General features: G+C 41.0%; 1 protein-coding gene across 4 annotated transcripts; it reads left to right on the top strand.

Annotated features, from left to right (window-relative positions):
• On the top strand, positions 1-27,911 carry CNR1 (cannabinoid receptor 1). 4 transcript variants are annotated; one of them, XM_067011450.1, is made up of 2 exons: positions 1-35; positions 22,330-27,911. In XM_067011450.1, the coding sequence occupies exon 2, from the start codon at positions 22,393-22,395 to the stop codon at positions 23,809-23,811; it is 1,419 nt and encodes a 472-aa protein (XP_066867551.1). In that variant the 5' UTR covers positions 1-35; positions 22,330-22,392; the 3' UTR covers positions 23,812-27,911. The 4 variants fall into 4 exon arrangements, with proteins under 4 accessions (XP_066867551.1, XP_058939187.1, XP_066867552.1 ...); XM_059083204.2 differs by lacking the exon at positions 1-35 and adding an exon at positions 42-983; XM_067011451.1 differs by lacking the exon at positions 1-35 and adding an exon at positions 2,470-2,490.

Here is a 27,911-nt window from a genome sequence, read left to right as displayed (position 1 = left end):
TCAGCCCGCCGGTCCAGACGTGACCCCCGCGCAAGGTGCTGGCGCTGCGCGCTGCCGGGGCGCGTGTGATTAATGGCCCGAGGTCGGGGACGGCGCAGGCACGAGCCCCTTCTTGGATCGGCCAGGGTGTGAGGGTATCCGGGAGGAGAGCCAGGTCATGGCGGTGGGGGCCCTGGGGACCGCGGCGGCGGCGGAGGAGGAGGAGAAGTAGGTGACGCGGCCGGGAGAGGCTCGTCCCCTCTGGCCCCGGGGCCGGCGCCGCGGCGGATCCCCAGCGCCAGCAAAGTTTGGAGCCAGGGGCGCCGCGCGCCCGTCCCTCCCCGCACAGTTCCCTCGGCGGTGTCTGTGCCGCCGCTGCTGCCAGGGCAGGACAAAGGCTCATTAACACGTGATGGGACCGCGCTTCATAAATGGGACCGGAGCGAGAGGGAGCCAGAGGCAGAGCGCGAGCGGAGCGAGAGGCAGGGACCGCGCGAGCCGACCAGGCGACGGGTGCCCGGGCTGGCGGAAACCGGTGGGCCCGGCGGGGCGAGCGGGAGGACCCAGCGAAGAGCCCCGGGAAGGGGTGAGGCTCGCGGACGGAGGGGGCGCCAGTCCCAATCTCTGTCGCGGGCGGGCGCTCGAGGCAGGGGACGCCGGCGCGCGGTCTGGGCGGACCGACCGACTTGCTGACCGACCGACGGAGGCACACCCCGCTCCACCCCACCCCGCCCGGCCTCGCCCGCATCCCCGCGCCGGCGCCGCCTCCCTCTCGCGACTCCCCAGGCCACCCCTTCCTGCTCCGCTTCTTTTCCGCCTCTGCTCGGCTCCCGCGGCGCCAGTGCCTTCCCCTGGCCCGGGCGGGGTGCCTCGGCTCCCGGCAGAGCTCTCCGTAGAGTCGGGGCGGGGGGGGGGGGACGTTTCGTTCTAGCAGAGAAGCAGCCCCTGCGCTGGGCAAGAGGTGCCGAGGGAGCTTCTCCCGCGAGGACCGGGGGATGTGAAGGGTAAGACCTGGCAGAGTTGCGTTTGTAAATACTTCTTCCGACTCCCGCCCCCTCGGGTGCTGACCGGCGTGGTCCCCAAGTGTCCTTCGTGGAGTTCTTATTCCGTGCGAGCGAATTGTGCATCGGTGTTTACTAAGCCGTAGAGCCCCAGCCTGTTAACTGTGGTCTGTGCTACTTCTGGAGGTTTCTACCATTTACTAGTTATTGAATGTGTGTGCACCTGGCTCTCTGTATGCACTGACGTCTGTTTGTGGAAAATGTGTAATTGTGCATGTTTGAAAAACGGGCGCTTGAGTTGGTACTTGATGCTTCTAAGCCATATCATCAACTAAGTCTTCCCGGAGAAATACATCGATCTCTGCACCAAACCTGAAAACTGTCTAAAGTCAAATATTAAATGTCATATAAAGGAATGTATATCAAATAATAAACTTTTGCATATAAAAATATAGCTACAGGAACCACTCTTCTTTGAGGAAAAATGAACGAGCATTTAGCTGATATCTCAATTTGAAGTGATGGAACCATTTAATTCAGAACTAGCTGTTAGACGAAAAAGTTGACGTTGTGTTTTTAAGAGACATTTCTTGCCAAGGCTCACAATCACAAACGGATCAGCTCCTGAATGAAAATGTGTTTGCCGTGACAGACGTGAGAAACTGTCATTTGGTCGTTTGAAAGTTTAGAAGCAACATGCATGTTTCTGATTTTAATTAAACAGATGAGAAAAAATTTAGTCACCTTTTAATCATTGTGTCTCCCATGTTTTTTTATTTTCCTTCAGATGAGTACTATTCTTGCCTTTGTTGTTGCTTTCTTGATGTATTAGCATCCTCGGGCATTTAATCCAATAAGACATTAGGACAGATCTACTGGTTTTAAAGGTGTTGAAATATATCTCAGTGGGTCCCATAACTTCTTCTCATTTTTAATACCAAGTTAGTATCTTTTGAACAATGGGGGAAATGGAATCTCTCTGGGGAAACTCAGTGGACACTGAGTGTCAGTGGGTGACCACTGCCATCAATCGATTTTGCAGAATATTGAGAAGCTCAGAGCAGCCAACCTTTAAGGTTCCCATAGGACTTTATCTGATTTAAGGTGTTGCTTTTCTAATCCCACCCTACTGACAGTTTGCAAGAGAAGATATACTGATTGATTTTTCTCTGTCCTTTTTTCCTGGTATTCCTTGCCCCTCCCCCGCTCTCTAACTCAGTTAAAAGCAGTGTTCTCAAAATAAAAGGCTACGCATAGTTTCTTAAGTGAGACAGATTATTTTCTGATTATCCATACATGAACAGAATCCACACACCTCCAGAATTTTAAACGTGGCATGCTGCAGGCGGTTTCTGTAGGTACCATAGCAGTTACCACAGTTGGGAAGACGCTTGGACATGATTTTTAAAAACAAATCCATTTTTAGGTTATCAAGAGAACTTAACTGTAAACGAACTCTTTTTGTTCCAAAGATGTCTCCCACTCCAGGCAAGGAGCAATCTTGGCTGAGGTAGGTATCAAGTGTCTGATGGGGAAAGGTCTCATTGTGTTTCTTAGTCTCCCTGGGGGTAACATGATGCCACAGGGGGCAAGTGCTCAGTTTTGACCTTTCAAAAATAAAATTACTATGCTTGTATACTCATTGTTAGGAAGGCAAATTATATTCATGACACCCCCCCCAACTTTTAATAGATAGCATCAGTACATGTGCATATAAAAAGAATGTTATGCCTAGTCCCTTAAACAAGCCCTAGGTGATATTATTTACTTTGGCGTGTGAAGTTTCACCTTGTAGTGAAAAACCTCATCTCACGTTGGAGTAGTGCTCGGCTTTGTTTGTTATCCACTGTTTTCTTTTTCTGTTACCCTTTTCCCAGTGGACCACGTGCCTCTCTGTCTCGCTTGTGAGTTTGTTATTCTCTAATAAGCCTAGCTGCAGGATCAGTGTGTTCTTTTTGGCATTTCAAAATGTTAAAATAGTGAAATTGTTAAATGTTACCAAGACGAAACTGCTGGGAATGAAATGCTCCAGAGGAACCACTACATTTGTGGCCCAGCACAGTCTCTTCCAAAAGAAAACTCCTTGAATCGGTTTACCTATTTTCTCAAGAGAGAAGCAGTCCCAGCGATTGTGTTGATATGTATTTAGTATGCGGTGTCAGCTTATTAATTACTAAGGCAAAGCCTGAAAAACTCACTCAAAACAATCATGTGACATTCTTCTTTGCTTTGACTGAATTAATCTGAACCACCAGGATATTTAGACAAGCTCCTAGGTTGTCTTACATATTAGTATGTGGAATTAGAATTGGAATTCTCGGCTGTATTAGAGTAAAGTGTTATGAAATGGAACTTATAATAGCAGTTTATAGTTCACCAGGCTTACCAAATGTTTCTTCCCAGAAAACAGTTGGCCTAATAAGGAGGAGGATTAGTTCCCATAATTAGCTCTCCAGGAATGCTGCAAGAAAGAGTAATAAATCAAATTTGGAAATACCTAACAGCACATGATGAGTAAAATGAGATTTGGTTATAGGGTCTTGAATTTGGTTAGGAAGATGGAGCCTGTCTGTTAGTTTGCTGACTGTTCTTCTTGGGGTAATGATGTTAGCTCAGTTGCATGTAGCACACAGATGAGAGCTTTCATTCCTCTTTCATTCTAAAGGGATGCCATTGTCTCCACCAGTAAGTCTGTCTCTTTTATTCTTGTATTCATCATTTTCTAATTGAACTAACAAATGAGAGTGAAGACAGCCTTCGGGTTTAAATTATTTATAATTCTGCTTCTGACTCTGCAATGACCTGGACCTAACATTGTTGTGAAAAACTATGCCAGGGCAGGTTTATATATTGCATATCTATATTTTGAGGGGCTGAAAGCTCTGCTGATTTTGCTTTTCTTGACTGAAAGTTGGTTGAGAAGTTAAAGAATAAGAGGAAATCAAAACCAATGGATGTATTTTGTGTTGGCAAAATTTTAACTTCCTATTTTCTCCCCTGAATCTCCAGCTCTTTCCTAATCCTGTTCTCATGATAATGTTAACCTTATATTATAACCATATGAATGCTGTTTTTGAGGGACTGGAGGGTTCAACACTTTGTAACTGAATTGCTGTTTAATGCTTTGATAACCATTTAATTCTCTAATCTGTATATTCTGAGATTAGATTAGGTTAACTTTATAACATATTACAGATCAACTCAGATTTCTCCCAAATATTTTCTGGACTAAAAGAAATAATGTCATCCAGAGTTTACAAAATGTCAGGTTATATACTGCATAATTTAAGATGACCAAGATATGTAAATACACTTTTATAAGTATGTCTGAAGAAACTTTTTCAAAGACATATATCAAGACCGAAATAAGAACTGAGACATGTTGCCTTGATATATTTGAACATATGATTCAGATTTTAAATAAATACTACAAATTTGGGGAAATGTCCAAATTCAAGGCAGCTCTGCAGAGGACATGGAAAACTCAAGGCAAAAGGAAGTATCCAGCTTGAATCAAAACAAGGCTGTTCTTATTTTCCAGGATAGTGGAAATCTGTTCCAGTGTCCTGTGTTCTAAAAGTCCTGCAAAGATGCTAGTATGGGCAGAACCACGTTCGATTATAGTTTTCTCATAAACACCGATTGATGTGTTTATTTTCACCAATCTTGCTGATTGGTTATTAATTTTGGAAGAAAGTTGGGAGAAGATATACAAGGTTATTACTGTGTCACAAGATGCATGTTAGTATAGGTATATCTGTTGGATATAACACATTATAATGCTATCACAACTAAGTTAAAACTATAGGAAATGTGTGAGGGGGAAAGGGGAAGGCTGTTTTAGTGGTTTTCCAGTGCTTCCCTTGGCACTCTTCAAATGGTTTGAGGTTAGATGAACTTCTATCTCAAACAGACTTGCATGGATAATAGATATGTTTATGACATATCAGTAATCAGAGGTCAAAGCCATTACATAAAGTAATCAGTGTGATTACCTCTAGTTATTAACATAAAATATTTACTGAAAATCTTTCCTGGGTCATATTTCTTCACTGAACAGGGTGCCTTATGGAAAATAAAGTATATTTCATTATAACAGTTTTTCTAGGGCAGTTGTGATTACAAATATATTCTTGATCTAGTTTTTATGGCTATTTTCCATATATTTGGAGTACTTTCCATATAGATTATTGGTGAATAACTTTGGGATATCCTCTGAAAGTTTCATTTGGACAGGTTAATTTCATAACTTAGTGAGCATGGAATTTTGAGTTTCAGAGTTGTGTTCATATGGGTTTTTGAGGAAAGAATTGTTTTCAACCCAAACCTGAGCAAATAGGCCTGGCAGAGTCATAGCAATTGTTTCAAAATACTGTGAATTCTGTTTTAGCCCCAACTGGAGAAATGTTCACACCTGCACTTTAGGAAGGCTTTCAAAAGTTTCGCTTTGTTTGTTTTCTTTTCTTTTCTTATTGAACATGCCAGTTGAGACTGGTCTAATGGGAATCAGTGTGTTTTTAGCCAGCTCTTTTTTTTTTTTTTTTTAACCCCCTGGGCTGTTATTGCATTATAGTCTGTATTTTTGAATAAGTTTATTAAAATAAATTTTGCATTTTTGAATGCAACAGGGATTTAAGTTCCCTTTTCTCCTAACACAGATGGCAAATCATTTTTCTCTTGGAGTACGATATTTTATTATCTGATGTCTTATTTTTCCACTCAAATTTGGATTCTTAATTGTTTAGAGTTTGGATTCGATGAAGAGAAATTTGATACCTTTGGCATGATTCACTACCACCATTATAAACTCTGAATAGTATTAAAATTTTTTTTTAACTTCAGGAGGTAAAGTGCAGCATAGTTTCCAAAATTTGACAGTGTGATATCTATTTCTTTATTCCCACTAGCAAATTCCATGCTATTGCTTTTTAAGGAAAAGCAGAAGCATTTTTCAAAGGCACGCCAGGCAATCTGTTGTGGGAGTTGAATATACTGGCAAATGCTTTCACAAACTGTGTATGTCAGTAGTATATTTAAATATAATTAAAATAAAATATTATTAGGACATAATGTTTTTTCAAAGTTTACGTTGAAATGGGAGGGTTCCCCTCTTTCCTTTATCATTTCTTTCTTTGTTCTTAGACCATATATTTAGAGAAGAAAATTGGAGTCAATGTGAGTTCTGTAAATTGAGTTAAAAGGAGTTTTACATTTAAATTGGTGATAAATTCCGGTATGCTTTAAAAAAAAATTCTACTTTCACATTGGACATTTGTACTAGGAAATTTTATAACATTGATTGCTGTTGGTCAGGTGGCTAAAAAAGATGTTTTTAATATAGCAAGTGAAGCAATACCATAGATGGTATGCCTTTGTCACTCTTGTTTGCTTTTAACCCAGCTATATTTAAAAATAAATCAAGTTGATTTATTCTTTGTAAGAGAGCTTATTTTAATACCACTGTGATCTGTGTATTTTGGTTTATTCCAGTGTTACTTCTTAAATGGACCATATTTTCAACTCATTTGAATGCATTGCTACCAGAATTTGTAAATGTTTTTCTCTAGCTTTTGTACAAGTTGTGGTGAACAAGCGATATGCATGTGGAGAAAAAGGAAAAAAGAAAAAGAAAAAGAAAAAAATTAAACAACTCAACTCATAACTAAAGTAAGCAAAAGATTGTCCAAAGAAATCTGTATCTTTGTCTATGTGAGAATTTGACTTTGGAAAATGTACAACTACTTTTGGAAATTAGATCTAAGTTCATACAAATTTTTAAAAAGGGAAACCTTTGAATGATTTTAGTCCTTGGCTAAGGAAACTAATTATGAGTAATCTATGATCCATTTTTATTGATGAAATAATTAGAGAGGGAACAGTCTGCCCAGAGTCATATATTTAAGTGCTTTGGGATACATTTCCATATATTTATAACTTGTAGGTATTTTTGAAAGATCCCTGCCAGCTATAAGCAGTGCAAATTGCATAATTACCAGGGTAACTCTGTAAGATAATTTGCAGTAGATTTGCATTACTTGGGCCTACTGCAAAATTTCCATTTTTGTTTGTCATTTTCTGGGTTCACCTCCCGTGATACATTATTTTATGGTTTTGGCAAAAGAAGAACAAATAGAAACATTTCCAGCTTAAAAAGGAAATAAGCTGGAGTGTTACTTACTTTTACTTTTTTCCTGTTCTTTTATGCTCAGTAGTCAAGGGTTCCTTCACAACGGTGTTGATAGACCTGGTTAGCAGTCCTATCAAACTTTACATAGACTTTGTAAATAGAATTAAGAGAAAATGGTATGCAGTTTTTAATTTATATCTGCTTACTGGGTAAGTACATGTTATGTCTTGAAGCCACTTTTCTTTGCTGGACAAAAGAACTAGCAAATAAGTTACCTGAAAAAGTACAGAGAAGCTCATTTTCAGGCTAGACTACATTGTTCTACTCCAATCAAATAGAAAAAGCTTGGTTTTAAAGATCTTCTGTGGGAGACTACTTTATCATGAACAGGATTCCTTCACCATCCATTTCGATGATCGAAAAACCTATGCTCATAGAATATTCTTTCTTCCTATCTCACCTCAATCCTTCTTAAAGGCTGGTTCTATTTTCCTCCCCCATCTAGTCTTTTTCACAGGTTTCCATCTTTAACAATGGTTCTAAAATTTTAGAGTGTCTTAGAATCTCCTGGAGGCCTTGTGAAAACACAGATGTGCCCCAACCCAGGAACAGAGTTTCTGATTCTGTAGGTCTGAGGTCGGACCTGAGACTGCATTTCTCCCAAGTTCCCAGGTGGTGCTGCTGCTTCTGGTTGGAGAGCATCCTTTGAGAACCACTGACCTATAAGATAACTAACTCTGTGTGCTTTTCCAAACCACATATGACTTCTCAGACTGTTCTTTAAGGGGTACTCTGGGATGTCCAGCCTATGCTCAACTATCTTATTTCCTAGTTCTTTATCTTCACGTCACTTTTTCTGAATACTTTTAGTTCCTCAATTCTGTTCAAAATCACATAGTTGTAGCACACAAACCATGATTCAAGGTCAAACTCTTAAGTATAATAGAACTACCTCATGGTTTCAATGACATAAAAACTCTGTACTTGCATCCAATTTGTTACTACATTTCCAAAGCGTATTTTACATCATTACTGAAACCAAGTTCTGTTTGTACATTATAATTTACATCTTGAAAGCATATTTTTCTGTTTGTATCTTGTATTGTTCATAAACACTGAGAATTTTTTTTAATTAAGTGATTTTCAACTAAAGTAGGTGATATGTAAGTACCTAGTTTTTAAAATCATGTTTAAATGGAACCCTGAACTTACACGCAATAAAAATGTTGAAAATTATTCCAGTGAGAAAATGATAGGAAGGAAACTGAATTATTTAGAAAATGAGTGTATCCTTGATTTGTATGAGTATTTAAACAAATATTAACTTCTCTCGTGAAATATTCCATTTTAGCTTCTGTAATGATAGAAAATAATTTTCCATTCTTTTTCATCACAGAGTTATGACCTGTGTTGGTGATTTTATATTTGAAAATTGGAAAGCCAAATGTTTCATAAAATAGAAATGAGTTGAGTTTGTTATTAGAATGGATTTTGGGCTCCTGAGACCTTCCATTCTTACTTTTAGCATCTCTTGGAGTAAACACGTCATTTGTTTTCAGTATAACTACTTTCCTTTACTCATTCTTAATTACTTTCTTGAGGCACAATTCCAGATACTCACAATTAATTTTTATCAATATATTAAATTTTCTCAATGCCCTTTTGCCTCAGAAAAGCAATTCGAAATTTTGTTTTTGTAGGCACTAGTAATAACCCTCTTTAACATATTTTCTTATTTATGTTTAAATTAATTCAGTTGTAAAACACATAAAATGTTAGCAGGAAAAGTTGCTCAACCAAAGCAAGAACCATGTCCACTGAGCAGAGTAACAGATTGATTCCTGAGGGCTTATAAAAGCCACTCCATCTAGTGGTTGAATTTTCACATAACTTCTCTTGATAAGTTGCTTTAGAAACACACTTGCACACGGAGAAACCCATCTGGGAAAAATCAGTGCATAATAGCATGCATTTGAGGGAAGGAAAAAGTCCATTATAATCATAATTTCATACACTGTCTTTAAAGGTCTATCAACAGCATATAGTTAGGATTCATTCACAGTTGTGCATCTCACAAAAATCTCCTTATATGTTATTGTTATATGGCAAAACATTGAGTTCATAGTACATACTCAGGTTGAACAAGGATCAGAATAGAAAGTAAATACCTGATCTTTGTCCGTAACTTCTACTTGCCATCAATATAATTTCTGTTTGATACTGAGATCAAAGATCCTGGGATAAACAGTTGTTGATGCCTTTCATGTAACTTTTACATCTGGTTACAGTTCTTTCCAGTTGGATGTTTGTATGAGACCAAGACTCAGGTTTACTTCCCTAATGATCAACTGATTTTATGCCAAGGAAAACTGTCCACAGTTAAAAGTCATTCTGCTAGGATAGCTCTGCTCTACTGCCAACATTCATTTAGTAAACGGGCATTGAGTACATACCCTGTGCCAGGCACCGTGCCAGGCAGAGGACATTCAAGATCATATAATACAGGCCCCTACTCTCAAGGTGTTCATGATCTGAAGGGTTTAGACACAAGAAAGACTGCTATGGGATGACTCAGCATTGCCAATCACCTCTCTAGGGAGAAAACCTCAAAGCACATATAGGAAGGGAATTTACCCAAGGCAGGACTATTTGATGATGAAGTATCATCTGCTTATTACTTGTATTCATATCCTACTCAACTCTGTCTTCTGTGGGAGGGGAAAGGCAGATGGATGGGCTTTATTGGATGGGTTGGTTGGAATGGAGAATCACTTCCCTTGCTTCTTTGACCTGTATCCATTATCCAGGTGTGATACGTGCATAGACAATGTCTACAGTGTTTAGCACAGAGCACATGCCCAACAAAAATATGTTACATGAAGCATGTAAGGGGCCAATAACTTTATATCCAGCTGCCATCTTGCTGTAGTAACAGAGCTATGTACCCTTTGGGTGCCAAGAGTGAGTCAGAGGCACTCCCTTGTTGGAGCCCAAATGACGATTACATAGTTTCTTCTGCCTTGATTCCAGGCAAGATCTTGAGAACTTGAGAGGCATCCTCTCTCTGGGCCTTAAGAAAACCACCCTGCTCATGGTGGGAAGTGGAGTGATTTCCTTTGAGTTTGAATATCTCCGTATGGGCAATGGATGTTTCAAGCTTTTGTCGGCTAACGACAGTCATGTCTCATTCAGACCTAAGGAAGGTGCCCTCTCTGTTCTTTGATAGTGTCATGGAAACTATCATAACTGTCCATAATCTTTATAACTGACTACTGAAGAAAAAAATATGTACGTAATTTTTAAAACTAGTGGCAAAGACAAGTTAGATTTTATTTATTACTTGCCAACAGCCATTGATTGCAAATAAGGTGCTAATCCAAGGCTAGGATTTATAGCTTATAGTTAATTCTCATACTTTGTCCCTAAAGCCCATGGGACAAGGATGATTTGCAAGTGCTATGGGCAACTTTTTTCTGTCAACAGAGCAATTCCTTCAGATTTTAGTTGTTCATTGTGTAAAATTATTAAGTACTATTTATTACCTCCTTTCTCAAAATTGATTCTTCCCTTTCCTTGGAAGTGGAAAGAAGACAGTCTTATTAAATGGTTCCTGGACCTCGAAGTTCAGAGCAGGGACGTTGAGTTATACAGACCTGTGTTGAAGTTCTAACTCCATTCTCTCTAGAGGGAAATGCTGGGCAAAGCTGTACCTCTCTAAGCCTCAGTTTTCTCATATGTAGAATGGGAATTGTAATAGCACCTAATTCATGTAAATATTAAAAATAATACAGATCCTTAGCATGATGCATGGCACGGAAACATGTTTCTGATTGAAAATATTTGGGAACTGGAATTTTCTCTGTCATACATTGAATCACCCTAGTCACCCAATCACTGAGATTTGAGCCTGGGGAAACAAGACTCTGTTTTTAGTTGGATTTCATGTGTCTGTTCATGGATTCAAAGAGAATATATTTTTTGTTGAAAGATGAATGAAGAAACTGAAAAGTATGCTGCTCCATTGGACGACATGTAGCACGCTTTAAACCACTGTTGTCCTTGGCAATGAACTGTCAAGATTACCTTCCTACTGGGTTCTGCATATAGCTTTCGGCCTTTATTGATCAAACCTAATGCAAGATAAAGACAATCTTATGGAGTATTTTGTATATGGGCCAGGGCTTCTATTGAATTGAAAACTTTGCAAATTCTATTTTAAGGGAAGGTTGCTTCAATTATGCTCCTTACAGCTTATATAGAAAATGTATCTCCCTTACCCCAACTGCCCCCTGCGCCAAACAAGCAAAGGCACTTGGTAGGAGGAAACATCAAAACAGCAGAGCAAAATTAAATGATTAATGGAATTGGTTATAAAAGTCAACAAATCTAAGGAATCAGTTCATCTGTATCATTTTTTTTAAATTTTTTTTTTTTTTTGTTGTTGTTGTTGTTGTTGTTTTGCGGTACGCGGGCCTCTCACTGTTGTGGCCTCTCCCGTTGCGGAGCACAGGCTCCGGACGCGCAGGCTCAGTGGCCATGGCTCAAGGGCCCAGCCGCTCCGTGGCATGTGGGATCTTCCTGGACCGGGGCACATCTGTATCATTAATTTGCTTTTGTGATAGGCTTTCCTCCTAGCATTTTCACCTAATAGTGAGTGCTTAATTTGATGTAGTTTGAAGGCATCATTTCTTGAGCCCTGAAATTCTTTATGCTTTAAGAAGCCTATAAATGTTAAATAATTATACTTCAGGTTAAATTTGAACAGAAATATAGCCTTAAAAGTGTCCTAATGTCTATCTGGTTCATAATAATTGATATTTTTAATGAAAAATGTAACATTCATATTGTTAGTAAGAATAGACCAGAGAAAAGGGCACATTTAATAACTTCTGCTCTATGTTACAAAATATAAGAAAAGCTAAGCCTTTCAGAACCAACCGAGCATTACCATCATAATGGAATTTTCTTTTATATACAGGAAAGAGAGAGAACATTAACACAAGGAAGAAGAATTATGTATTTTTGCCTGAATTATCAGGATAATTAAGTCAATCTTTGACTTTGCTATGGAAGATGGTGCAATAAGTGACCAAACTACTTTAATAATTCCAAAACTCAACTGGTTAGATAAGAGTTAGAACAGACTCAGTTGCCTATTCAGCTGTAACAGAAGCATCATTCACCAAGTTGTGAAGTTGGTCCGTGAGATCTGCCAGTGTATATTAAGTACATGCCTTAGAAATAATGCAGTTATAAGAGTCAACTAAAATTTTCCCTACTGACTTTAGAGAAGTACATTAGCAAGTTATTTTTCTTGATCAGATTAAGAGAAACTAGATTTGTTCCCAGAAATGAATGGAAAATAACAAACAAATATATCCACTGACACCTTCTTTCTCTTGAACCATTCTCAAGGCTCTTTTATAAGGTTAGCCAAGCAGAACAAGACAGAACCAACAAACTAAGGAAAACAACACGATTAAGAAAAGGCCTATGGCTCCTACATTTGATATCCTGGATGCCTATCAATCTAGACATGATGAGTTTGGGATTATTTCCTTAAAGCATTTACAAACTTAGAATCTAGAAAAGGAGCCTAGATTAGATTAGAATCTAATCTAATCTAGATTAGATTCTAATCTAATCTAGATTAGAATCTAGAAAAGGAGCCTGGTCGCTGATACAGTCTGTAACTATATTGGGAGCACCCTTGCTTCTGATGCTTCTAGAGGGTTTTCTGCCTTCCTGGACATGACATCCTGCAGGAAACAAATACTCTCTACTGCCTGCTCCCCCAGAGATGCTGCAAGGATTTTGACTCCAGAATCAGCAGTGCCAAATATCTAAATTACTGAAGTGTCCCTCTGAAACAAAGAAGGTCTTCAGTGGGGCAATGACGTCTAAAATAGCCTGCTATTAAATTATATTGGTATAGAAAAGACTTTATTTGAAGTCTTGTTTTGAGGACCTCCTCCATGTTCATCCTAATCAGAACATGGAAGTTTTATACCCTTTATGGTTATAAAAACAAAGATACAGACTCTGAATAAACTTCTTTTAAAAACTCAGTACTGCTGCCAAACCCATAACAATTTCTTGATGACACCATAGCCTGCTAGTTGATGTATAAGTTTGGAGGTGGTAGATGGAGAAAAGCAGGTGTGCATAGAGAGGTGGGCAAGAAGAACAGGTGATGTTATTCTAAAAATTGAAGTTTTTAAAAAATAATAGATTCAATATATTAAAGTATTTTTATTATTGTTATAAAGGCGTGATTTACAGCCTAAATCGTTAGACTATGTTCCTTATATTTTTAAAAGCAGAATTCTAGGAAAATCCCCTTAAATGTCATTCAATCATTCTTTAACTATAATGGTAACAAAATCCAACTGCTTCTTTAATAGGTGCATCTACACATATTGCTGGAAATTTCCAATTATGATTTTCCCAGTAGCAAACAAAAACAAAATTAATGGTAGCTGCATCCCCCAAAGCCTAAACTATATTACTAATGAACTCTCAAAGAAAACTCTCAATACAAAATAAAATAATAATAGTAAGGTGGAAATTACTGTAATAATTCAAATGTAAAAATAAAGAGTTACCGAAATGCACAGTGGCATTTTGACATTGCTAAGATACTTGAACTGCACAAAATCCATGTATATTTTTAACTGTATTCTTTAATTAAAGTTGGCTTATATTGGGTAGAAATTACTCTATATTTCATAACCACACTGTGCCCTGCCTCAGGTTTTAACAAGCTGGGTTTTTTTTTAATGAAAGTGCTTGGTCCCATTAAAATGGGAAATTGTGATCACATATGTGGTGATCTTAATATAGAGTAAATCACAGGCACACATGTTTTGAATTATTGAAATAAGGTTTGTGATCCATCATCTTAACTGAAGAAGCTTTATACCTCTTCCAAATACTAAAATTTTCATCCTTGAGGACATGCCAGTAGGCAGATTTACCTAGATGGGCTGGGATAGGAAAGAGTGATTTAGTAGGAGGTAGTCTTAATTACTATTGGCAAAATGCCATAACTCGTGTTTGTAAGAAGCTGGAAGACTAGAATATACTATAAGATGTAAAATGGCTTTATCCTAGTTACTGTTAATGCTTAAAAGCATGTATAAAGTCCCAAAGCAGAAACTCTGGTGTCTGAGAGACATGGGTTCAGCTACAAACTCTTCATATTCTAGACAATTTATTTAAAATCTAATGGTCTCCACTTCCTTCTCTGCGACAAGGGGATTATAAATAAGCACCTGATAGAGTTGTCATGACAATTTCATGATAGAATATATGCAGAGTCTCTCAAACGCCTGGAATGTAATAGACATTCAATAAAGTTTCCTCTTCCCTCACCCATGTGTGTATCTTATATCTGCTTCATGCTTTAAGTGCCAAGACAAAAATAAAAATTGAATAAGTAGCCTATGATCTAATTAAGTCAATGAATTATCTGTAAGGATAATTAGTATATGGCAAAGAGCCATTGTAATGCTAATAATAATTAATATTTATTGAAGATTTAAATTTTGTGCCAGGCACTATGTTAAGTACTTCGTGTGCACTTTCTTTTTCATTTAATTTTCAGAACAATTCTATGATTGAGGCATCCTCCTCCTCCTCCTCCTCCTCCTCCTTCCCATTTTACAGATGAAATAATGAGCTTTAGAAAGATTACCCAAATGCAGATCTGACACTAATCTTGGTTTGCTATCTCCTAATTCAGCATTCTCTCCATTACTGATGCTTGGACTGGCTGGAATCAGTGGGGAAAAGAAGGGAGATAGTAGCATCCCTGTCTTAGGTTAGGGAGATGATGTATCATAAAGGTTGAAAGCGGCTCCAAACCTGTCAATATCCAAACAATATCCAATATGGTAGCCACTAGCCACATGTGGCTATTAAGCCCTTGAAATGTGACTAGTTCCACATATTGAAAGGATAATATTTTGGATGTATTGAGTTAAATAAAATATATTATTAAAATTAATTTCACCTTTTACCTTTTCCTTTTTACCCTCGATAATGGAAACTTTAAAATTGCCTATGTGGCTTGCATTCCTTTTTTTTTTTTTAATATTTTGAAGGTATACATCAAGCTCATAAACTATTAAATAAAGTATGTTCCAGCCTCTTACCTTGACAAATATGCCTTCACGAGGGCCTGCAAGGCCAGGTTCAAATTTAGAATTTTTGGCCTCTTTGGAGTTAGACAGCAAAACGTGACGGTGCGGGAGAGCCAGCTTTGCCCGCCCCCCCCCCTCCACTGCACCACACACACTGCACCACGGGGACACACGCATGCAGGCACATGCGTGCCATCCTTACACAGCTTCCCCCACAAACAGCTGCCTCCAGGTGGCCTCCAGGAGGACAGACCCCAGGAGCAAGCCCACGGAGTTCCTGGATTTGGAGGAGGGTGACTCTGGGAGGGCATCTCCTTGACCCCATCAGGGGGGGCCCCAGCTGGAGAGGCTCTATGACAACGAAACTATGATACCCTCTATAAGATACACTCTAATTTCAGGGATGTTAAAATGTGAAAAAAATGTGCATTTTTTTAAATTTAATTTTTTGTTGAAGAATAATTGACTTACAATGTTGTGTCAGTTTCTGGTGTACAGCAAAGTGTATCGGTTATATATATATAACTGATATATATATATATTTCATATTCTTTTCCATTATGGTTTATTACAGGATACTGAATATAGTTCCCTGTGCTATACAGTAGGACCATGTTGTTTATCTGTTTTATATGTAGTAGTTTGTATTTGCTAAACCCAAACTCCTAATTTATCCCTCCCCCACTCCCTTTCCTCTTAAGTTTGTTTTCTATGTAAGTCTGTTTCTGTTTCATAAATACATTCATTTGTGTCATATTTTAGATTTCACATATAAGTGATATCGTATGGTATTTGTCTTTTTCTGACATACTTCACTGAGTATGATAATCTCTAAGTCCATCCATATTGCTGTAAATGGCATTATTTCATTCTTTTTCATGGCTGAGTACTATTCCATTGTATATATGTGCCACATCTTCTTTACCCATTCATCTGTTGATGGGCATTTAGGTTGCTTCCATGTCTTGGCTGTTGCAAATAGTGCTGTTATGAACACTGGGCACATGCATCTTTTTTCTTTTTTTATAGATTTATTAATTTATTTGTTTATTGGCTGCATTGCGTTGTTGTTGCAATGTGTGGGCTTTCTCTAGTTGCGGCGAGCGGGGGCTACTCTTTGTTGCAGTGCGAGGGCTTCTCATTGTGGTGGCTTCTCTTGTTGTGGAACAGGGCCTGTAGGCACGTGGTTTTCAGTAGTTGTGGCTCACAGGCTCTAGAGCGCAGGCTCACTAGTTGTGGCACATGGGTTTAGTTGATCCACAGGATGTGGGATCTTCCTGGACCAGGGCTCGAACCCTTGTCATCTGCATTGGCAGGCAGATTCTTAACCACTGTGCCACCAGGGAAGCCCCGCATGTATCTTTTTGGATTATAGTTTTCTCTGGATATATGCTCAGGAGTGCGATTGCTGGATCATATGGTAACTCTATTTTTAGTTTTCTTGAGGAATCTCCATACTGTTTTCCATAGTGGCTGCACCAACTTACATTCCCACCACCAACAACCAAAAAAATGTTCGTCTTATATTGGATGTCCAGCAGCCTTCTGCATTCCATTTTTATTGGACAACACTGCTCTAGAATCAGAATATCTGAGTTCATTCTGGCTCTGCCCTTACTAGCTGTGTGAATGGCAAATTACTTACCCTCTCTGTGCCTTTCATCTGTAAAATGGAGATAATAATGGCATCTACCTCACAGGGCTACTGTGAAAATAATTTGATATACATCAGAGGCTCAGAGGGCCAGCTGCACATAATAAGCTCTCCATATGTGCTTAAAAGGGGAAAAATCAGCAAGACTTAGTGGTCTACCTGATTATAGAGGCCGAGGAGAAGAAGTCCAGGGTAAGTGTGGGGTGTGAGCTTGGGTGACTAGAGAGATTATTCACAATACTGTAAGAAATGTGAAACATGACATGGCTGCATTGTTTGTAATAGTAAGAGATGATAAATAGCTAAACCTGCATCCATAGGAGGCAGGTCACATTCATCTAACAGATACACAAGGCAGCTGCTAAATGAGGAGGGAGGTTTTGTGTACTGATGTGGAACTGCCTTCACATATACTTTTAGGTGGAAAAGCGAGGTGCCAAACAGTACGTATATTAGTATTTGTTAAAAAGAAAAGAAAGAGGGGATAAATGTGTATATGTGTGCTTGAATATGCATGGAATATCGCTGCAAGGAGTACCAAGAAACTTCTTGCCTCTGAGGAGGAAAACTGGTTGGCTGGAACATTAGAATGGGAGAGGTTAGGTTGACTCTTTGCTGTATATCCTTTTGTACATCTTGAATTGTATTAATGGAATATATACATATAAATAATCAAAATGTCGAATAAATTAGTTTTTAATTAGGCAGTATGAAGGGAGAATTAGTTACTTGAGAGAAGATGACTCATGGGATGGAGATCATGGACTGGCCCCCAGTAGCTGCTTGGAAATGTTGGGCTCAAACTTTGATCTTCAGGCCAGATGTCCATTGAACTAATTACCTTTCTCTCTTCTAATGTTAAGAAAAGGCAAAAATATATTATTAAATCACGGCTTTCATGGATCAGTTAATAAAATTCAACTGCCACTGTATTAGGTTCATGGGAAGATTTCTAAGGGAGCCCAGCCTCCCCCATCCCCCCTCCGCCTGCTATCATGTTATCAGGTCAGTGAGTCACATAAGAAAAAATAGGCGCCAGTCCTGTGCTTGGAAAGCACATTCTAGTTATGGACATAAATATGTAAACTGATGCATAAATGCTGTGATGAGGTCTATAACAGAGGGGAAAACGGGGGGACTTGTTCTCCCTGGTGGGAAGGGTAGGTCAAGGCGGTAAAGATCATTTATCTCAGAAAGACAACTTGGAAATGAGTATTTCAGACAGAGGGAGGGGTAGGAGGAAAGGAGGAAGGTGTGCAAGGGCGATTCAAGGAGCAGGGAGCCATCTCCCAGGCCAGGAAGCTGTGTGTTTCAGTATGGGGGGCAGTTGAGAAACAAAAGTAAGATTTGAGGATGTGCCAGGACCTTTAGCGGCTCTCAGAGATTGTGGCCATCTTCTGCGCCCTTCCTATTCCGTGAACACTTCCATATGTAAGTGGAGTTGTCGAGCGAATGTAAGTTTGCACAAAGAGCAATCTTGACTCAAGAGACATGGCCCAGTGGTGGGCACATGTAGGACATTTTCTGGAAGAGCCGAGGATGTGAGAAAGGATATGACAGACCGATGGCTGAACAGGGAACACGAGGACACTTGAGAGTTAACAGGTGGAGCCAGGCTGAGCTGGGGACTCAGGAGAGATTGTAGTAGAGGAACCAGGAAGCGCAGGGCAACCATTGGGGCTGTCGAACTTCCGTCTTTACTTTCTGCGTCCTTTATTTTTATATCCTCCACAACTAGACCACCTCCCCGGGACACCTGGTTGGGCTTTATCAGACTCTCAGTGCTCACGGGGTGGCCCTGTGTGGTCTGTGCACCTAGTGCCCCTGCCTCTGGTTGAGCAGTTCCCAGCCCTTGTGTGCCTTGCCCTTTGCCAGTGTGCAGAACCGGCTCAGAGAAGAAGCAGTAAGTTCCTGAGTGAGGCCAGAAGTCAGCCATGGCTGATTCAGGGCCCTTGGTTCGGTGGTGCCTCCAAACTGTCACTGTAGGCTATACTGATCGCGCGCAAGGGCTACAGGACCACGAAGGAGCTAAGGGAGCCCTCCTGACTCACCTGTCACGCTTGCTCTGTTCACCATCCGGTAAAATATCGCCGGTATTCTCCTTCACCTCTATCTAGCCAAAGTTGCCCGTGTCATGTGGCTCGTTCCATGAGTATTTAGGCTAGGTAATCATTACACAGGCAGCTTTCATTTACAATGGCGGTTACTTCATCTAAATAGAGCATCTTTTCTAGCACGAATGGATCGGGCAGCTATTTAGGATAGATACCCTGATTCAAGCTACATGCTTATTTATTTCCATTATGATTGGGTGACTCCCTCCCCCACCTTGAATAGGCAAGGGATTTTTTCCCTCTTTTGAAATACATATATTCAACCAACCAGCTTATGTAGGGCTCCCTTCTATACACTAGGCATTACATTAAATGCTATGAATAAACACTAAGATAAATAAACTTCCTTCCCTCTGTGAGCTTACTACCTAGTAGGTGGGAGGGAGGGGCAAAACAGATGCAAACCCGGAGAAATATTAGAATATTTAGTAAACACCGTGGACACCATGGTAGAACTCTATCTGGATATTCTAGGAGCCCCAAAGAGGGTATGGTGGGAGCAGGGGAGCTACATCACACTGAGGGGAAGGAGTTGACCAGGTGGAGGAAGGGAAAAGGTGTTTGCTCAGAGGAGTGTGAAAAGCAGTGGATTTGGTGTGTTCGTGGAACCGAATTGTCTGGTGTGGTGGCAAGTCCAGGAATGGTGACAGGGGGGATGGAGAGACAGGCAGGGGCTAGACAACCCCGGGAAGGAAGCCTTTTACTGGACTTCATCCTATGGGTGTGGGGATGGAGGTAGAGAGCTTTCCTGCTCAGGGAGAGCAGGATGTGGAGAGCTCAGGGCACAAGGATCAGATCTGAAAGGCCCTCAGCTGGGCTGACACAGATGGCAGAGAGAAGAGCTGCATGGGGTGGTCTGGAGAGCATGGGCCTGAAAGGGGAACCTCGAGAACGAACTTGAACTTGGTCTTTAGGGCAAAGAGGTTGAAATAAGGGAGTCACGTAATCAGCCACCTGTTTTATGAAGATCACAGCAGCAGCGATTTATTTGGCAAGTGGTCAAAAGGGGACCAGTCCAGAGAAAGGCAGGAAAACTGGCCACGTGGTTGGTACTCGGGTTCTGGTGAGCAGTGATGGTGGCCTGGACTTAGAGGTGGCATCATGTGGGGAGCTGTGCCACATTTAGCATGTCGTGCCTATTCCCAATTACTAGACAAACAGAACCAAAACCACATCATGACACTTCAGGTATTCATTAAAAAATTTTTTTCTGTCTCCGTGTCCTGGCTCCACCCACATTAATTCTCCATACTCTTGGCATAAACATCCTTTCCTTGGGGAAGCCGCCTTCAACCCCCAGACTGCTGTTCCCACAGCATCCTGTATGTCCCCGACTGTAGCTGTTACAATGCTTTCTCATACTTACAGGGTCAGCCTGTCTCCTCTGCTACACTGAACTCCATGTGGTCAGGAGCTCTTTCCGGATACTGTTCAGTTCTTAGTGCCTAGTACAGTGCCTGGCATATAGTGGGTGTGCCACAATTTGCTGAATGGATAAGTAAATGAATTATTAATTCAGATAGGTGGGATCTCTGTATTTTAGCAGGAGGATTCAGACATTTTAATTGGATCCAAGCTAATGCCTATCTTTTGCCCCCTCAATACAGTGTGATATGTTTAGGAACAACACAAAGACAATTAGTGAGTAAAATATGGGCTTTTATGATTTTTAAAATGATTGTAGATATTGCTCCATACTTCTCATATTTCATCTTTATTTATTTATACTGAGATCATTGACATTGAACATTGTCTTAGTTTCAGGTATACGACATCATGATTTGCCTCTCCCACACGTCTTGATGTGGCCCTTTTATCGTTTGTTGTGAAGTGCCATTCAGCTGGTTTTCAAGTCTTTTTCAGAGGGAATTGTTCCATTTGTAGCTGTAGATTAGGTGGGCCTCTGGGAGGAGGGGATGCAGGATCTTTCTACACCGCCATCTTGGACTGCCCTCAGTATTTCTAATATATAAGCTAAAGAGCCCAATAGCCACATTTGAAACAAATATTTATAAATAGGAACCCCAATTCTCTGGCCATGTATTTTGAAACAGAGCCAAATTGCCTTGCTGAGAATTGAAGAGCCCTGAAAATCTGGCCGCTCCTCTCAGCCATCCTTCCTTCCGGTGCCATCCACCTGGAAAGGCTTGGATGATCAGGTCTTTCTCCCATCCTCCAGTGTGTGCTGGTGTCACCTCACCGCTCATGGAAGTCGCTGTCTGGAAGCACCGTCCATTGTGGCTACTTTCCAGTGTTCAAGGTCTTGTTCTTCCCGGGAGCATCAGTGCAAATTTACCCTTCGAAACATTTTTCTTGGCTGGTGTAGACATTCTAGAAGTTCGCCTCAGCCATGGCTCAGTTCAAACATCATCTCTGGGTGAGGGAACTTGCCTCATGGAGTCAGGGCAGATCCAGAACCTGGATCTTCCCATTAAGGCCACTTCCTTCCTATGGTTTCCAGCAACGTCCTACTCTGCCTCTGTGCTCAACACACAGACCACACGACTCAGTCCTTGACTCCACACTCCGTTGTTCTTTGGTGGTCTTATATGCTCAGTCTTACCTGTGTGACAAGGCAGTAAAGTCTTTAAGAGCACAGATTGTGTGACGTGTGGTTGCTTTCCCCACCAGCATCAGCACTCTGTGTGTGTGTGTGTGTGTGTGTGTGTATGTGTGTGATAGTAGAAGCCAGGTGGCAAACACTCCCTAACACAGCCACACCCAAGACACATTGCTTTCACTTGACCACCAGATCCTGGAGGTCCATGAGGGCCTCACACAGCGACTCAAGTCCAGAGTTTAAATAATGAAAGAAATGGATGTGTTGAGTGTGTGACCTACCTCAGCAACTTTTGACAGCTTTTCTTGTTTTTTTTTTTTTCTGTTTTTAATCTTAATTGTGTTTTTATTTTTATTATGGTATATTTTTCCATACATTGATCAGATGCGTGGCTTTATGTTATTTATTTATTTTTTTCACTGCTCTGTGTGGCTTGCAGAATCTCAGTTCCGTGACCAGGGATCTGAACCCGCACCCTCGGTAGTGAAGGTGTAGAGTCCTAACCACTGGACCACCAGGGAATTCCCTGGGAAGCTTCTCTTTAACTGAAGGATCGACTCATTTTGTTGACAGAATCGGACAAGGATTTTACCTGTGTTCAGAGACAGGAATGAAATAACACAAGGGGACATATTTGGGATGTTTACCATCATTTTTTTTTTTGACGGGGTGGGGGAGGGCGAGTTGTTCGTGTGTTTTAAACCTCCCTTTTCTCTCCCCATTCAGCTAATCTGTTTTCCCTCCCATCAGGGTTTCCTGCCGCGGGGCTCTTTCTCCGTCACTGTGAGTGCGGCCTGATCGAAGACAGAGGAGATGAAGTCCATCCTCGATGGCCTTGCAGACACCACCTTCCGAACGATCACCACAGACCTCCTCTACGTGGGTGCCAATGACATTCAGTACGAAGACATCAAAGGCGACATGGCATCCAAATTAGGGTACTTCCCGCAGAAATTTCCTTTAACTTCCTTCAGGGGGAGTCCCTTCCAAGAAAAGATGACTGCAGGAGAGCACCCCCAGTTAGTCCCAGCAGACCAGGTGAACCTCACCGAGTTTTACAACAAGTCTCTGTCCTCCTACAAGGAGAACGACGAGAACATTCAGTGCGGGGAGAACTTTATGGACATGGAGTGCTTCATGATTCTGAACCCCAGCCAGCAGCTGGCCATCGCCGTGCTGTCCCTCACGCTGGGCACCTTTACAGTCCTGGAGAACCTGCTGGTGCTGTGCGTCATCCTCCACTCCCGCAGCCTCCGCTGTCGGCCCTCTTACCACTTCATCGGCAGCCTGGCCGTGGCAGACCTCCTGGGGAGCGTCATCTTCGTCTACAGCTTCGTCGACTTCCATGTGTTCCACCGCAAAGACAGCCCCAACGTGTTTCTGTTCAAACTGGGTGGGGTCACAGCCTCGTTCACGGCCTCCGTCGGCAGCCTGTTCCTCACGGCCATCGACAGGTACATATCTATTCACAGGCCCCTGGCCTATAAGAGGATCGTCACCCGGCCCAAGGCCGTGGTGGCGTTCTGCCTGATGTGGACCATCGCAATTGTGATCGCCGTGCTGCCTCTCCTGGGCTGGAACTGCAAGAAGCTGCAATCCGTGTGCTCAGACATTTTCCCTCTCATTGACGAGACCTACCTGATGTTCTGGATCGGGGTCACCAGCGTGCTGCTGCTATTCATCGTGTACGCCTACATGTACATTCTCTGGAAGGCGCATAGCCACGCCGTCCGCATGATCCAGCGGGGTACCCAGAAGAGTATCATCATCCACACGTCCGAGGACGGCAAGGTGCAGGTGACCCGGCCGGACCAAGCCCGCATGGACATTAGGCTGGCCAAGACCCTGGTCCTGATCCTGGTGGTTTTGATCATCTGCTGGGGCCCCCTCCTCGCGATCATGGTGTACGATGTCTTTGGGAAGATGAACAAGCTCATTAAGACAGTGTTTGCATTCTGCAGCATGCTCTGCCTGCTGAATTCCACCGTGAACCCCATCATCTACGCTCTGCGGAGCAAGGACCTGAGACATGCTTTCCGGAGCATGTTCCCCTCGTGCGAAGGCACCGCACAGCCTCTCGATAACAGCATGGGGGACTCGGACTGCCTGCACAAACACGCCAACAATGCAGCCAGCGTCCACAGGGCCGCGGAGAGCTGCATCAAGAGCACGGTCAAGATCGCCAAGGTGACCATGTCTGTGTCCACGGACACGTCTGCCGAGGCTCTGTGAGCCAGACGCGTCCCTGGCAGCACAGGAAAAGAAATTCTCTCTCTCTCTCTCTCTCTCTCTCTCTCTTTTTTTAAAAGCTCAAAAACCAAGAGTCTGTCGTCTCATCGGTTATATTTTTTTAAGTTGACCACGCTCAGTGAAAAGGTGATTGTCGCCGTGATCAGTTTTCAGTTCTCTAACGTTTCCATAGTGTAGGTCCTCAAACTCAGTTCTCCGGGGGTTTACAGTGAAGAAAGCCTGTTGTTTAAGGGACTGGAAGGTCCTTCAAAGTCTCAGTGAAATAGGAGAGAACCTTTGGCTACACAATTGGAAGCCCAAATACCCATAGAAAAAGGCCATCAAATGAGTAATGCCTTTGTAATCACAACTTTCATTATAATGTGAAATGTACTTGTACGGAAGTAATCAGAGATGTCCATTTTTACAACAGTTGTAGTAATAAAGTAGAGCTATTTTGTAAAGTGTAGTGTGTCCTGTGAGATGTGTATCAGTGTTTACCATGTGTTATTTATATTTGTCTAGTCCAGCAAAACTGCAAGGTGGGCTTCTACAAGAACAATGGCACATAAGCAGTGGATATATGCCAATGAGACCACTTTTTAAAACATTATTGCCCATGATGTAACTTTAGAAACCTTAATAATTTTTTCAACTATCTCTATTTAAATTTGACATTGAAATAACCATAAAGGTTTATTTTTCTGTTAGTCCAACAAGAAGAATTTGAAGACTGTCCAAAGTCTTGAGCAGAATTCATTGACACTTAAAAATTTCTTAGTCCTGCATTTTCATACGAGGACTTGTATTCTCTTATGGACTATAGCTGTTCTGTTGGGTGATGGATTACAGTCAGAACAGAAGAGAGACTGCATATTGACTTTGGCTGACATCTCCGACTTTCTTTAGACTTTAGCTCTTACTGGACCTCTTAAGACAGCATGTGTCAATCTTAATGTATGTTGTTATCACTGTGCAATTGCTGTTTTCTTGAAGAGTACTGCATCCTTATATTCCAGGTTTAAGTAGATTTCATGCCTGGGTGGCCAAACAACAGTCTTCATTTTTTCTTCATTGAAAAGAAGTATTGTCTGGATCAGTAAAATTATACTGTGTGTGAGTGTGAATATAAATGTGTGTGTGTGTGTGTGTGTGTGTGTGTTTCTATCCTGTAACTGTTCTAGTAATGTCCTAAAGTGAGAAAACTGTGACCACGTGTAAGCTGTTCCCCTTCCTGCACTCTTGCACATGAATTCAGTTTCTAAAATTGAGTTCTTCCGGAAATCTAATTGATAAAAATACTGACCATAAATAAGCCTTCAGAATCCTCCCCCTTTGAAATTGGGTCAAGTAGTACTAAACTGACCTTTAGGTATTTCATAAGACCAGCGTTTAGCAAGGAATCATCTATAATGAACCTTCAGGTCAAGGTCTGTGTTTACAGTGTTCATGTTGGGAAATGGGAGTGTTTTGGTTTCTGAGCACCTAACATTGATCAAGTCCATGGAGATGTAAGTCATTATAAGGGAAGTAGATCTAAAATAAAACCCTCCAGTGGTAACATATTTTAGTTGTGTGTGTAGGCAGCGTGATCCCAGTGTAAGTAGCACTATACTTTGCTCACTGCAGTCGGACTACCAGATACGGCTTATGTGGTAAGAAGGCCTATCGGACAGTGGGTGAGACAGAAAAGGGCAGTGAGGACCTGACACATTCGTGATTGAGGCCTGGATGTCATATGGCTGCTTCTGTGCTTTCGTGCAGATGCCCTTGGTTACAACCCAGCACCTAGCTTTGTCTGTATAGGTTTGGGCTCTTTAAAGAACAGGACTCTCCTCTGTTCCTGATTAACAAGAGGTGCTAAAGCATAAAGATGAGCGTGGCCTGCTTTCTTCTAACGCCCCAGTTTCATACTCCTTAATGGTGCCATGGGTGGTCTGAATTAGGCCCTTTCCCAGTAAGCAGTGATAATGCTTAAGAAGCCACCCGACTCTGACAAATTTTACTTACAAACTGTCTTCTCCCTAAACAGTTAAAGCATGGCTTTTGCAGGACCAGGAGGCCTGCAGAGCCTGATGTAAAGCAGAGAGCTAGCATTTATCTGGTGATTGCTAGCTATGTGGTACCCAAGCAGCCTGATGGGGCAATGTCCTTTCTTGCAGTATAAGGCTGAATGTGGCTTGAGGGCCAAGCTGAGATGCTTTTAATTGTCTGTATGGCTCGAATCTGCCTGCTGGTTCCGTCACTTTACCTCTCTATGATATGCAGATCATATGCTCAGTGTGCTAGAGGATTAATAAGATCTCTTCAGAAGGAGAAAAGATTATTTATGAAAAAACTCATCAGGGTCTAGTTTCCATTGAAGAATTGCCACTCTTTTGTTCTAAATTACCCTGAAGATTAATCCACACATCTCAGAGCTCACTAGGCAATACCAATGCTCTTCTCACAGCTATGAAGAACTGGTGAAGACGAAATTCTTGTTATTGGTAGAAAAATTCCAGGATTCATTTTTGAAACTGTATTTGTGTGTATGCAATGTAGATTTTATAGTGTGTTGTGCTTATAAGGTCTCAATCATATATAATAAATTAAGGGACAATGGGGCTGACAGCACTAAACTTGGTGCTTATTGATATTCTAAGAAATATCTGTGAAATATCATCATATATGTGTTATACCACCTTCATTTTAAAACATTTAAATGAGTTTGATTCACTCTAATACTTTTAATATCATTTCCTAACCCAAGTGACTCAGATGTTCTCCCCAATGAATATACTCATTAGAATTATTATTCAATAGTATCATTCACCTATTAGTCCCTTAATGAGACCCATTGATTTAAATATAATTTAGGTTGCAGTAAGCTTTAGAAGGTCTACCTTCAGAGTTATCTCCTTTCCTCTGAGGCTGACATATGTGTCCTGATCATGCATTTCACCATCATATATGTCTTTAGATAGGGCCAAATGCCAACCTGCTCAATTTCTTCCGAGTAATGATGAACCCTTTCAATCCCAGACTAACAGTTTTATTTAGAAAAGGAGGGCTGTCTCCAAGAACCCCTAATTTTCCACTGCGTGTGAAATAAATGTGAAAGAAACACAGATCTGGAAGAAGCTACAGACATATGCCTACACTTGAGATGATTCCCAAGCCTCCCGTCACTTTGAGTCAGGTCTGTGTAGCATTAAGTGTCATGGAATTTTGGCCGTCTGAACCTACACTGCAGGAGACAGGCCCAACCTCCAGATGAGAATTTTGGCCCTTAATGAGTGGTACTCTAGTTACTGTCCTGTGGATTGATTTCTGCCATCCCATGTCTGTAAAAGACACCACCAATATCATGAGCAAAATTCGATTTCTCGTGTTCTAACTGTATATTTGTATGATATTTTAAAATCCCCTAAATGCTGGGCAATGGCTATTAACAATTGTCTTGCACCGGCCTTCTGATGAAATGTTAACAATGCCTATTGTAATATAGACAAAACATTTTATCTACTGGTTTGGGCTGAATGTATGTAAATAGGTTTTTAAAAAGTCAGATGTTTAAGCAGTGGCCTACAAATCAGTACTTTTCAGATAGGAGAGTGTCTTTACATTGCTGTGGCATCCTAAAAGCTATCTTCACGTAAACTTAGTGTACTAGGCCTGCTGAGGACCCAGAGTGCTCAAGAAGGGAAACCTTTCCTTGTAATAATATGAATTAAGATACCAGATGATCTAGATTCTTGTTTCCAATGTTTCAAGTGAAAAACAAAGCTCTTTATTGTCTGTAAATCAAACATGATTACTTTTCCTCTTAGAAGAATATTGTATTGTTAGATGTTTGTTGAGCTGGTAACATCCTTGCAACCGCTGCAATATCTTTGTTAGTAATAAAACTTTGTACACAGGTACTAGTAAGATTGTTATTCAATGTAGCTTCAGTCATTAGATTACTATAGTGAAGTAGTACTAATGTGATATTTACAATGTATGAAGCCCATGCTACATTTTAGTTCAATGATGTAGTTAAATTGTTATTTATTCAAAGAGAAAACATCCCATCATGTCTATTGTCCAAAGTTACCTGGAATCCAATAAAAATTCTAGAT

Source organism: Kogia breviceps, chromosome 13 (genome assembly GCF_026419965.1).
Source record: "Kogia breviceps isolate mKogBre1 chromosome 13, mKogBre1 haplotype 1, whole genome shotgun sequence".
Lineage (NCBI taxonomy): Eukaryota > Metazoa > Chordata > Mammalia > Artiodactyla > Physeteridae > Kogia > Kogia breviceps.
The sequence above is the reverse complement of the archived record's forward strand: the minus strand, read 5'-3'. Positions and strand labels throughout refer to the sequence as shown.